Here is a 12963-nt window from a genome sequence, read left to right as displayed (position 1 = left end):
GAGAAAACCAGGTTTTTAAAAAAAAAATTAAATCCAACACAGGCTCTAATTTATAATTTTTATAATTTATTTCTTCGGAACTTGGATCACTCCGGAAGTTGTGATATGTTTACCTTGAAGGCATTGTTGGTAATGTAGTTTTTTAAAACACAGCAGCTTTTTCACTTCTTGCTTCTTGCACTTTTTATTTTATTTTATATGGATTGGTCTAAATTCATCTGTTTTGACCTCGGTTAACATGATCATCCTCGTGGTTGTGATGGTCTCAGTCAGCTCCTCCTCTTTGCGGCGGGAATTAGCGGCCTGCCTGCTGTACTCCAGCACCATGCATCCAGTGCCGATGAGGAAGATGAAGGCCTCTCCCAGCAACTCTGCGCCCAGCTCCACAGCCTTGTCCTCATTCAGCGGCTTAATGGTGGAGCCCCGAAAGCCCATGATCCGCATCTTGGTTCTCATCTCAACCCTGTGGTAAACTGTGAGGGAAATGAACAAACAGTACACAAGCACATGGAAGTTAGTATTTCAATAGAAAAAGACTTTGTTTGCTCAAATATGCACAAATGTGCTGAATGATGAATAATAGAAATGTCTATGAAAATCATTGGTAATTATTTAGAGCTAGAGTGTGATGTTCTGTCATTGAGAAACAGACCTTTAATGTCCATGTTGATATGTTGTTGTCAAAGCTTTGAATGAGACTGGGATTTATTTTTAAGAACAAATCTTGCTTCCGTTTGTTCACAAGAAAACATTTAGTGAGCAGTGTTTCTCTCCATCTTTGGACTACCGTGACGTTATTTATGGAAGGCAGCAAGCTCCACCTAAAACCTTTGTATGCTGTATCCAATCATGAGCCGTCACACGTGCTCTGTCATCGGAAATTGACAGAAGTCTAGAAGTGTAAGAACAACAGCCTCAAGCTCTCATTAGTCACAACCCCACACCACTCATAAACATTGTGTGGCACATTTTAAACACTTGTTCATTTACCTTTATGTACAAAGCTGTTTTACAAAAGCAGGAAAGCACCCCATGGCCCTCTGACTTACTGTCCTCATTTTACCTGATCACTACCATGGCTCACCCTGCAGGTGCCAAAGATCCACACTGAGCTTGGAAGATCTCCTTGTTCTTACTGTTTTCCAACACTTAGACTTCAACAGAACTTCAGGTTGACTTCATTAATACCACTGAGGCCCTTTCTGGGGATTAATTGTCAATACTATCAATTTTAACTGTTGTTGGTCTCAATTTGATTACTGCTGTCACTATTTTTATTAATTTACTCTTCAACAGTGTTACTTTTAATTCATTCTTAACTTATTTTAAATGTTATAACCATGTATTATGTTATTGCTGTTTGGATTTCCCCGGGGTACTCACTCTGGGCCGGCGGCAGGCAGATGTAGCTTTTAAAGAACTCGCTCCTCCGGGCTCCGGCTTTGATCCGGTTCGCCACCGGCTTGCTCACCTGCCTCACTCCCAGGTAGAGGAGCTTGGCGATGGGGAAGGCACCGACGACCATCTTGGCGGACACACAATCAAAATGAATTGTTTTCTGGCTCTAGGAAACAAAACAATAACAGTAAAGATTAAAATATGATTTTCTTTGGTTAACGATTTTAGCATGTTAAACCCCTCAAAGAGCCAATTCATTTACCTGAAAATATGTGTATATAACATAATATAATAATAATAATAATAATAATGAAAAAATAATACAACAATTATTATAATAATAAAATAAACTTCTACTAGCACCAATACAATAAGAAGGACAAACAAATGAAATAAGAACAAATTAAGTTTGGAAGTTGCTGTTGTTGTATATGAGCTCATATGTTTTCCTATTGTGTTTTCTTCTTCTGTAGCTGTTACTTGAGCTCCAGCAAGTGCCTCTTATACAGTCTATTCTCTTATGTGTATGAAGGCGGTCCTCCGTTTGACACACCCATCAACAAAATATCTAGTTCCTTCTTCTTCTGTGGTGTGGCTGGCAAAGAGCGAGAGGACGCACTATCAGCACCTTTTGTTGACATGTGGATCAGAAAGTGAATGTCACAATCAAACTGAATTGTTTTCTGGATCTAGGAAATAAAACGATAACAGTAAAAATTAAAATATGTTTTTCTTTGATAGCAATTACAAAAACGTGGAAGTTACTTTTACCTAAGATCATAAACTAAAATATAAATAAGCAAATAAAGAAATAAAAAACAAACCAATTTTCTGCAAACTTTGGTTAACGTTTGGAGCATGTTAAACCCCTCAAAAAGCCAATTCATTTACCTGAAAAAATATATATAATATAATATAATAATAATAAAATATCTACTAGCACCAAAGGATTAATAGTGAAAAACAATACAACAATACAGTGAGAAGAAGAAACATGATAATAAGAACAAATTAAGTTTTAAAGTTGCTGTTGTTTTATATGAGCTCATAGAATGTGTTCTTACCTTTAGAGAAAGTAAGTGGTGTTTTCTTGCGGTGTTTCCTTCTTCTGTTGAGATGATTTGAGCTACAGGAGTCTTTAATATGAAGGGTTTAAAGTTATACTCCGCCTCTGATGGGTGGTGCTTCACTGCCCCTAGTGGTTGTTCACTTCCCGCTGCACTGCTACCTATCTATGGAAACGTTGCCTTCTTCTTCTCTGGTGATTTTCGGAAGGGCTGGCAAAGAGCGAGATTACGCCACCAATTGGTGTGGATCAGAAAGTTTTATACTGACACAATCAAACTGAATTGTTTTCTGGATGTAGGAAATAAAACGATAGCAGTAAAGATTACAATATGTTTTTCTTTGATAGCAATTACAAAGACGTGCAAGTTACTTTTAAAATTCTGCAAACTTTGATTAACGTTTTGAGCATGTTAAACCCCTTAAAAAGCCAATTCATTTACCTGAACAAATATATATAATATAATAATAATAAAATATCTACTAGCACCAAAGGATTAATAGTGAAAAACAATACAACAATACAGTGAGAAGAAGAAACCTGATAATAAGAACAATTTAAGTTTCAAAGTTGATGTTGTTTTATATGAGCTCATAGAATGTGTTCTTACCTTTAGAGAAAGTAAGTGGTGTTTCCTTCTTCTGTTGAGATGATTTGAGCTACAGGCGTCTTTAATATGAAGGGTTTAAAGTTATACTCCGCCTCTGATGGGTGGTGCTTCACTGCCCCTAGTGGTTGTTCACTTCCCGCTGCACTGCTACCTATCTATGGAAACGTTGCCTTCTTCTTCTCTGGTGTTTTTCGGAAGGGCTGGCAAAGAGCGAGATTACGCCACCAATTGGTGTGGATCAGAAAGTTTTATACTGACACAATCAAACTGAATTGTTTTCTGGATGTAGGAAATAAAACGATAGCAGTAAAGATTACAATATGTTTTTCTTTGATAGCAATTACAAAGACGTGCAAGTTACTTTTAAAATTCTGCAAACTTTGATTAACGTTTTGAGCATGTTAAACCCCTTAAAAAGCCAATTCATTTACCTGAACAAATATATATAATATAATAATAATAAAATATCTACTAGCACCAAAGGATTAATAGTGAAAAACAATACAACAATACAGTGAGAAGAAGAAACCTGATAATAAGAACAATTTAAGTTTCAAAGTTGATGTTGTTTTATATGAGCTCATAGAATGTGTTCTTACCTTTAGAGAAAGTAAGTGGTGTTTCCTTCTTCTGTTGAGATGATTTGAGCTACATTAGTTTTCCGGATGTTGTCCGGGTGTCTCTCTGTTTTACAGTCAATGGTTTTACCTTATATACTATAGAGGCAACGCCGGGTCTGAACACCAGGGGGCAAACTTTAAGAGCCAGTCAGTGGCTGCCGGTCAAACGTTAAACAAGTCGACTGCACCAACCACTTACTGTCTAACGGTCTAACCCCCCCCCCCCCCCCTATATACAGGAGGACACGGGCGACGTTCACCCCCCCCCCTCCCCCTCTATATACAGGAGGACACGGGCGACGTTCACCCCCCCCCTATATACAGGAGAAAAGTTACTTTGAGTGGATTCTTGTACATTCGTCCTTTCACAGATTTCACCTTTCATTTTCTCAGTAATTCTACAGTAGAAATACACAAAAAATATATCTCAGTATAGTCAGAGACACCATGAACAAGAATCCACTCAAAGTAACTTTTAAGGTCTCAAGGAATATTTTTAATAAGCTTTCAAATATTGTTACATTACGAATACAGTGGTCCTTTTTTACAGACTTGCCCTTCAATTTGCAGTAAAAATACATCATTTACATGAACAGATACGTCATGAAGATCAACACAAAAAATCAAATGAGAGACTATAACTAAGATATAGTTGTCTTTTCGTTCTTTTTTAAGCGCTCCGACTATCTATACCGCTTTACCGTATGAGGCAGTAGTAGACGCGCAACAAAAACCCGAGTGGCGGCTGGCTCCCCAGATGACGGCTCACTTTACTGCGGTTCTTTCCATTCACATGCACACATCGAGCAGATCCACGCTCCACTGTCACGGCAGTATTTATTTATTTAGAGCATCGGACCGATTCCCTCACATCAGTGGATCCTCACCTCCTCTGAGATATGATTTGGAAAGTTTCCTCATTTCTTATAAGTGATCTCCAGTGCGCTCTGTGCTCTGTGCGTTCTCTGGCTCAGTCCCGTTCACTGCAGCGATCTGATGATACACGCACAGTGTTAGAAGATATTATTAAAACCTATTAATGACTAAGCTGCTAGTTTCAAAGTGAATGCTGACGCAATATGCAAATCTACAGCTGGGCTATAGAATCGGTTACAATTTGGGAGACCCCTCCCTCCGGGTTGCTGAGACGCTGCTTTGGCCTGACACTTCAAGTGTCTGGATGACTGAAACAAGGCAAGGAGGAGTGGTATAAAGACTGCCTGGCTCAGCCTAAGGACCTGCTCACTATTATAAATATCTTTGTCTCCACTGACTCCACGCTACACCTTCACGGCACCTGGAGGGAACACGTCGGGGGGACGCCCGTATTTTAAAGTTACGTCTTAACCCCATTTATATTGTGTTTAGATAGTTTTGTATGCAGGTTATTTTTGATTTTTGTTTGTTTAACTTGTTTTAAAACCTTGACTTGTTTTAATTTTTTTATTGTTGGTAGGTGCTGTGGCCCGGAGGCTGCGACCCAATTCCTGGTGGTGGGAGTTCTTCACGACCCGTTTTGTTTGGTTTGCTGTGTCACGGGTGGTCGGCTTTATTAATCCCTCCCCCTTTTGTAAGTATTTTAATTCAAGTGTTTGGTGTGTTTTTGTGTGCTTATTGTGTCTTTGGTAATATGTATTTGATTTATTAAAGTAATTCTCTATTAATTTAAACACTTCTCTTGCCCCAGTGAATCCAAGAACCTGTGCTGTCGCACGTAGTATATATTAATATTCCTGGAGGTGAAACTCCCCAGGTGGCGTTGTGGCAACTATCAATATCCCTGCTTTCTCTCACGCTACAAAGACATTTGAGAAAAGAGTCAAAAGGTAAAGAGAGAGTTAAAAAGAAAAAAAGTTTATTTACCTTGAATTAAAAGAGAAAACCAGATTGTTTTTTTTATTAAATCCAACACAGGCTCTAATTTATAATTTATATAATTTATTTCTTCGGAACTTGGATCACTCTGGAAGTCGTGTGATGTTTACCTTAAAGGCATTGTGTGTAATGTAGTTTTTTAAAACACAGCAGCTTTTTCACTTCTTGCTTCTTACACTTTTTATTTTATTTTATATGATCTAAATTCATCTGTTTTGACCTCGGTTAACATGATCATCCTCGTGGTTGTGATGGTCTCAGTCAGCTCCTCCTCTTTGCTGCGGGAATTAGCGGCCTGCCTGCTGTACTCCAGCACTATGCATCCAGTGCCGATGAGGAAGATGAAGGCCTCTCCCAGCAACTCTGCGCCCAGCTCCACAGCCTTGTCCTCATTCAGCGGCTTAATGGTGGAGCCCCGAAAGCCCATGATCCGCATCTTGGTTCTCATCTCAACCCTGTGGTAAACTGTGAGGGAAATTAACAAACAATACACAAGCACATGGAAGTTAGGCTTTCAATAAAAAAAAGACTTTGTTTGCTCAAATATGCACAAATGTGCTGAATGATACACCTGCAAATACATTAACAAAGATCGTCGTCTGTTGCAATGTTTTGTGTGAATAATAGAAATGTTTATGGTAATTATTTAGAGCTAGAGGCTGTTTTGCTTAAAGTTCTAGGAGACAAATAATATATATATTTACATTAGTTATATATCTACTATAATTATCTTGGCATCTGCATTGATGAGAACCTTCTCCACTGACTATACCCCCCCCCCCCTCTCCACCCTGGCTTGGACTGCCACACCCCCTCCTCCAACCACTGAACATTTGTACATTTGCACTAACTGTTACTTTTTTTACTACTGTATTATCCCGCCTATAGTGTATTCATATTTATACATATTTATATTTTTATCCTGCTCATAGTGTATTCATCGTCCTTATATCATACAATTCCTGTTAATACTGTAATATTCCATATATATTTCTTACTGTACAGATCTTATGTATTTACATTTTCACTTTAATATGCACAATACTCTGCACTTTTACTGCTTTTTTTTGCACTTCTGGTTAGATGCTAAACTGCATTTCGTTGTATAAATACTTGTACTGTGCAATGACAATAAAGTTGAATCTAATCTAATTTTAAGTGGTATAACCATGTATTATGTTATTGCTGTTTTTTCCCCCGGGTACTCACTCTGGGCCGGCGGCAGGCAGATGTAGCTTTTGAAGAACTCGCTCCTCCGGGCTCCGGCTTTGATCCGGTTCGCCACCGGCTTGCTCATCTGCCTCACTCCCAGGTAGAGGAGCTTGGCGATGGGGAAGGCACCGACGACCATCTTGGCGGACACACAATCAAACTGAATTGTTTTCTGGCTCTAGGAAACAAAACAATAACAGTAAAGATTAAAATATGATTTTCTTTGGTTAACGATTTTAGCATGTTAAACCCCTCAAAGAGCCAATTCATTTACCTGAAAATATGTGTATATAACATAATAATAATAATAATAATAATGAAAAAATAATACAACAATTATTATAATAATAAAATAAACTTCTACTAGCACCAATACAATAAGAAGGACAAACAAATGAAATAAGAACAAATTAAGTTTGGAAGTTGCTGTTGTTGTATATGAGCTCATATGTTTTCCTATTGTGTTTTCTTCTTCTGTAGCTGTTACTTGAGCTCCAGCAAGTGCCTCTTATACAGTCTATTCTCTTATGTGTATGAAGGCGGTCCTCCGTTTGACACACCCATCAACAAAATATCTAGTTCCTTCTTCTTCTGTGGTGTGGCTGGCAAAGAGCGAGAGGACGCACTATCAGCACCTTTTGTTGACATGTGGATCAGAAAGTGAATGTCACAATCAAACTGAATTGTTTTCTGGATCTAGGAAATAAAACGATAACAGTAAAAATTAAAATATGTTTTTCTTTGATAGCAATTACAAAAACGTGGAAGTTACTTTTACCTAAGATCATAAACTAAAATATAAATAAGCAAATAAAGAAATAAAAAACAAACCAATTTTCTGCAAACTTTGGTTAACGTTTGGAGCATGTTAAACCCCTCAAAAAGCCAATTCATTTACCTGAAAAAATATATATAATATAATATAATAATTATAAAATATCTACTAGCACCAAAGGATTAATAGTGAAAAACAATACAACAATACAGTGAGAAGAAGAAACATGATAATAAGAACAAATTAAGTTTTAAAGTTGCTGTTTTTTTATATGAGCTCATAGAATGTGTTCTTACCTTTAGAGAAAGTAAGTGGTGTTTTCTTGCGGTGTTTCCTTCTTCTGTTGAGATGATTTGAGCTACAGGAGTCTTTAATATGAAGGGTTTAAAGTTATACTCCGCCTCTGATGGGTGGTGCTTCACTGCCCCTAGTGGTTGTTCACTTCCCGCTGCACTGCTACGGAAACGTTGCCTTCTTCTTCTCTGGTGATTTTCGGAAGGGCTGGCAAAGAGCGAGATTACGCCACCAAGTGGTGTGGATCAGAAAGTTTTATACTGACACAATCAAACTGAATTGTTTTCTGGATCTAGGAAATAAAACGATAACAGTAAAGATTACAATATGTTTTTCTTTGATAGCAATTACAAAGACGTGCAAGTTACTTTTAAAATTCTGCAAACTTTGGTTAACGTTTTGAGCATGTTAAACCCCTTAAAAAGCCAATTCATTTACCTGAACAAATATATATAATATAATAATGATAAAATATCTACTAGCACCAAAGGATTAATAGTGAAAAACAATACAACAATACAGTGAGAAGAAGAAACCTGATAATAAGAACAATTTAAGTTTCAAAGTTGATGTTGTTTTATATGAGCTCATAGAATGTGTTCTTACCTTTAGAGAAAGTAAGTGGTGTTTCCTTCTTCTGTTGAGATGATTTGAGCTACAGGAGTTTTCCGGATGCTGTCCGGGTGTCTCTCTGTTTTACAGTCAATGGTTTTACCTTGTATACTATAGAGGCAACGCCGGGTCTGAACACTAGGGGGAAAACTTTGGTTAACGTTTTTAGCATGTTAAACCCCTCAAAGAGCCAATTCATTTACCTGAAAATATGTGTATATAACATAATATAATAATAATAATAATAATAATGAAAAAATAATACAACAATTATTATAATAATAAAATAAACTTCTACTAGCACCAATACAATAAGAAGGACAAACAAATGAAATAAGAACAAATTAAGTTTGGAAGTTGCTGTTGTTGTATATGAGCTCATATGTTTTCCTATTGTGTTTTCTTCTTCTGTAGCTGTTACTTGAGCTCCAGCAAGTGCCTCTTATACAGTCTATTCTCTTATGTGTATGAAGGCGGTCCTCCGTTTGACACACCCATCAACAAAATATCTAGTTCCTTCTTCTTCTGTGGTGTGGCTGGCAAAGAGCGAGAGGACGCACTATCAGCACCTTTTGTTGACATGTGGATCAGAAAGTGAATGTCACAATCAAACTGAATTGTTTTCTGGATCTAGGAAATAAAACGATAACAGTAAAAATTAAAATATGTTTTTCTTTGATAGCAATTACAAAAACGTGGAAGTTACTTTTACCTAAGATCATAAACTAAAATATAAATAAGCAAATAAAGAAATAAAAAACAAACCAATTTTCTGCAAACTTTGGTTAACGTTTGGAGCATGTTAAACCCCTCAAAAAGCCAATTCATTTACCTGAAAAAATATATATAATATAATATAATAATAATAAAATATCTACTAGCACCAAAGGATTAATAGTGAAAAACAATACAACAATACAGTGAGAAGAAGAAACATGATAATAAGAACAAATTAAGTTTTAAAGTTGCTGTTGTTTTATATGAGCTCATAGAATGTGTTCTTACCTTTAGAGAAAGTAAGTGGTGTTTTCTTGCGGTGTTTCCTTCTTCTGTTGAGATGATTTGAGCTACAGGAGTCTTTAATATGAAGGGTTTAAAGTTATACTCCGCCTCTGATGGGTGGTGCTTCACTGCCCCTAGTGGTTGTTCACTTCCCGCTGCACTGCTACGGAAACGTTGCCTTCTTCTTCTCTGGTGATTTTCGGAAGGGCTGGCAAAGAGCGAGATTACGCCACCAAGTGGTGTGGATCAGAAAGTTTTATACTGACACAATCAAACTGAATTGTTTTCTGGATCTAGGAAATAAAACGATAACAGTAAAGATTACAATATGTTTTTCTTTGATAGCAATTACAAAGACGTGCAAGTTACTTTTAAAATTCTGCAAACTTTGGTTAACGTTTTGAGCATGTTAAACCCCTTAAAAAGCCAATTCATTTACCTGAACAAATATATATAATATAATAATGATAAAATATCTACTAGCACCAAAGGATTAATAGTGAAAAACAATACAACAATACAGTGAGAAGAAGAAACCTGATAATAAGAACAATTTAAGTTTCAAAGTTGATGTTGTTTTATATGAGCTCATAGAATGTGTTCTTACCTTTAGAGAAAGTAAGTGGTGTTTCCTTCTTCTGTTGAGATGATTTGAGCTACAGGAGTTTTCCGGATGCTGTCCGGGTGTCTCTCTGTTTTACAGTCAATGGTTTTACCTTGTATACTATAGAGGCAACGCCGGGTCTGAACACTAGGGGGAAAACTTTGGTTAACGTTTTGAGCATGTTAAACCCCTTAAAAAGCCAATTAATTTACCTGAACAAATATATATAATATAATAATGATAAAATATCTACTAGCACCAAAGGATTAATAGTGAAAAACAATACAACAATACAGTGAGAAGAAGAAACCTGATAATAAGAACAATTTAAGTTTCAAAGTTGATGTTGTTTTATATGAGCTCATAGAATGTGTTCTTACCTTTAGAGAAAGTAAGTGGTGTTTCCTTCTTCTGTTGAGATGATTTGAGCTACAGGAGTTTTCCGGATGCTGTCCGGGTGTCTCTCTGTTTTACAGTCAATGGTTTTACCTTGTATACTATAGAGGCAACGCCGGGTCTGAACACTAGGGGGAAAACTTTGGTTAACGTTTTTAGCATGTTAAACCCCTCAAAGAGCCAATTCATTTACCTGAAAATATGTGTATATAACATAATATAATAATAATAATAATAATAATAATGAAAAAATAATACAACAATTATTATAATAATAAAATAAACTTCTACTAGCACCAATACAATAAGAAGGACAAACAAATGAAATAAGAACAAATTAAGTTTGGAAGTTGCTGTTGTTGTATATGAGCTCATATGTTTTCCTATTGTGTTTTCTTCTTCTGTAGCTGTTACTTGAGCTCCAGCAAGTGCCTCTTATACAGTCTATTCTCTTATGTGTATGAAGGCGGTCCTCCGTTTGACACACCCATCAACAAAATATCTAGTTCCTTCTTCTTCTGTGGTGTGGCTGGCAAAGAGCGAGAGGACGCACTATCAGCACCTTTTGTTGACATGTGGATCAGAAAGTGAATGTCACAATCAAACTGAATTGTTTTCTGGATCTAGGAAATAAAACGATAACAGTAAAAATTAAAATATGTTTTTCTTTGATAGCAATTACAAAAACGTGGAAGTTACTTTTACCTAAGATCATAAACTAAAATATAAATAAGCAAATAAAGAAATAAAAAACAAACCAATTTTCTGCAAACTTTGGTTAACGTTTGGAGCATGTTAAACCCCTCAAAAAGCCAATTCATTTACCTGAAAAAATATATATAATATAATATAATAATAATAAAATATCTACTAGCACCAAAGGATTAATAGTGAAAAACAATACAACAATACAGTGAGAAGAAGAAACATGATAATAAGAACAAATTAAGTTTTAAAGTTGCTGTTGTTTTATATGAGCTCATAGAATGTGTTCTTACCTTTAGAGAAAGTAAGTGGTGTTTTCTTGCGGTGTTTCCTTCTTCTGTTGAGATGATTTGAGCTACAGGAGTCTTTAATATGAAGGGTTTAAAGTTATACTCCGCCTCTGATGGGTGGTGCTTCACTGCCCCTAGTGGTTGTTCACTTCCCGCTGCACTGCTACCTATCTATGGAAACGTTGCCTTCTTCTTCTCTGGTGATTTTCGGAAGGGCTGGCAAAGAGCGAGATTACGCCACCAAGTGGTGTGGATCAGAAAGTTTTATACTGACACAATCAAACTGAATTGTTTTCTGGATCTAGGAAATAAAACGATAACAGTAAAGATTACAATATGTTTTTCTTTGATAGCAATTACAAAGACGTGCAAGTTACTTTTAAAATTCTGCAAACTTTGGTTAACGTTTTGAGCATGTTAAACCCCTTAAAAAGCCAATTCATTTACCTGAACAAATATATATAATATAATAATGATAAAATATCTACTAGCACCAAAGGATTAATAGTGAAAAACAATACAACAATACAGTGAGAAGAAGAAACCTGATAATAAGAACAATTTAAGTTTCAAAGTTGATGTTGTTTTATATGAGCTCATAGAATGTGTTCTTACCTTTAGAGAAAGTAAGTGGTGTTTCCTTCTTCTGTTGAGATGATTTGAGCTACATTAGTTTTCCGGATGTTGTCCGGGTGTCTCTCTGTTTTACAGTCAATGGTTTTACCTTATATACTATAGAGGCAACGCCGGGTCTGAACACCAGGGGGAAAACTTTGGTTAACGTTTTGAGCATGTTAAACCCCTTAAAAAGCCAATTCATTTACCTGAACAAATATATATAATATAATAATAATAAAATATCTACTAGCACCAAAGGATTAATAGTGAAAAACAATACAACAATACAGTGAGAAGAAGAAACCTGATAATAAGAACAATTTAAGTTTCAAAGTTGATGTTGTTTTATATAAGCTCATAGAATGTGTTCTTACCTTTAGAGAAAGTAAGTGGTGTTTCCTTCTTCTGTTGAGATGATTTGAGCTACAGGCGTCTTTAATATGAAGGGTTTAAAGTTATACTCCGCCTCTGATGGGTGGTGCTTCACTGCCCCTAGTGGTTGTTCACTTCCCGCTGCACTGCTACCTATCTATGGAAACGTTGCCTTCTTCTTCTCTGGTGATTTTCGGAAGGGCTGGCAAAGAGCGAGATTACGCCACCAATTGGTGTGGATCAGAAAGTTTTATACTGACACAATCAAACTGAATTGTTTTCTGGATGTAGGAAATAAAACGATAGCAGTAAAGATTACAATATGTTTTTCTTTGATAGCAATTACAAAGACGTGCAAGTTACTTTTAAAATTCTGCAAACTTTGATTAACGTTTTGAGCATGTTAAACCCCTTAAAAAGCCAATTCATTTACCTGAACAAATATATATAATATAATAATGATAAAATATCTACTAGCACCAAAGGATTAATAGTGAAAAACAATACAACAATA

The 12963-nt window shown here is 36.2% G+C and overlaps 2 protein-coding genes across 2 annotated transcripts; both read right to left on the bottom strand.

Annotated features, from left to right (window-relative positions):
• Positions 1–156: 156 nt before the first annotated feature.
• On the bottom strand, positions 157–1525 carry LOC133003913 (optic atrophy 3 protein homolog). Its single transcript, XM_061073736.1, has 2 exons — positions 1384–1525; positions 157–473 (listed from the first exon to the last, which is right to left on the bottom strand). The coding sequence occupies exons 1-2, from the start codon at positions 1523–1525 to the stop codon at positions 190–192; spliced, it is 426 nt and encodes a 141-aa protein (XP_060929719.1). The 3' UTR covers positions 157–189.
• A 4225-nt stretch (positions 1526–5750) lies between these two features.
• On the bottom strand, positions 5751–6920 carry LOC133003012 (optic atrophy 3 protein homolog). Its single transcript, XM_061072599.1, has 2 exons — positions 6779–6920; positions 5751–6034 (listed from the first exon to the last, which is right to left on the bottom strand). The coding sequence occupies exons 1-2, from the start codon at positions 6918–6920 to the stop codon at positions 5751–5753; spliced, it is 426 nt and encodes a 141-aa protein (XP_060928582.1).
• Between the last annotated feature and the right edge of the window lie 6043 nt (positions 6921–12963).

Source organism: Limanda limanda, chromosome 6 (genome assembly GCF_963576545.1).
Source record: "Limanda limanda chromosome 6, fLimLim1.1, whole genome shotgun sequence".
In the NCBI taxonomy this organism is placed as follows: Eukaryota; Metazoa; Chordata; class Actinopteri; order Pleuronectiformes; family Pleuronectidae; genus Limanda; species Limanda limanda.
The sequence above is the reverse complement of the archived record's forward strand: the minus strand, read 5'-3'. Positions and strand labels throughout refer to the sequence as shown.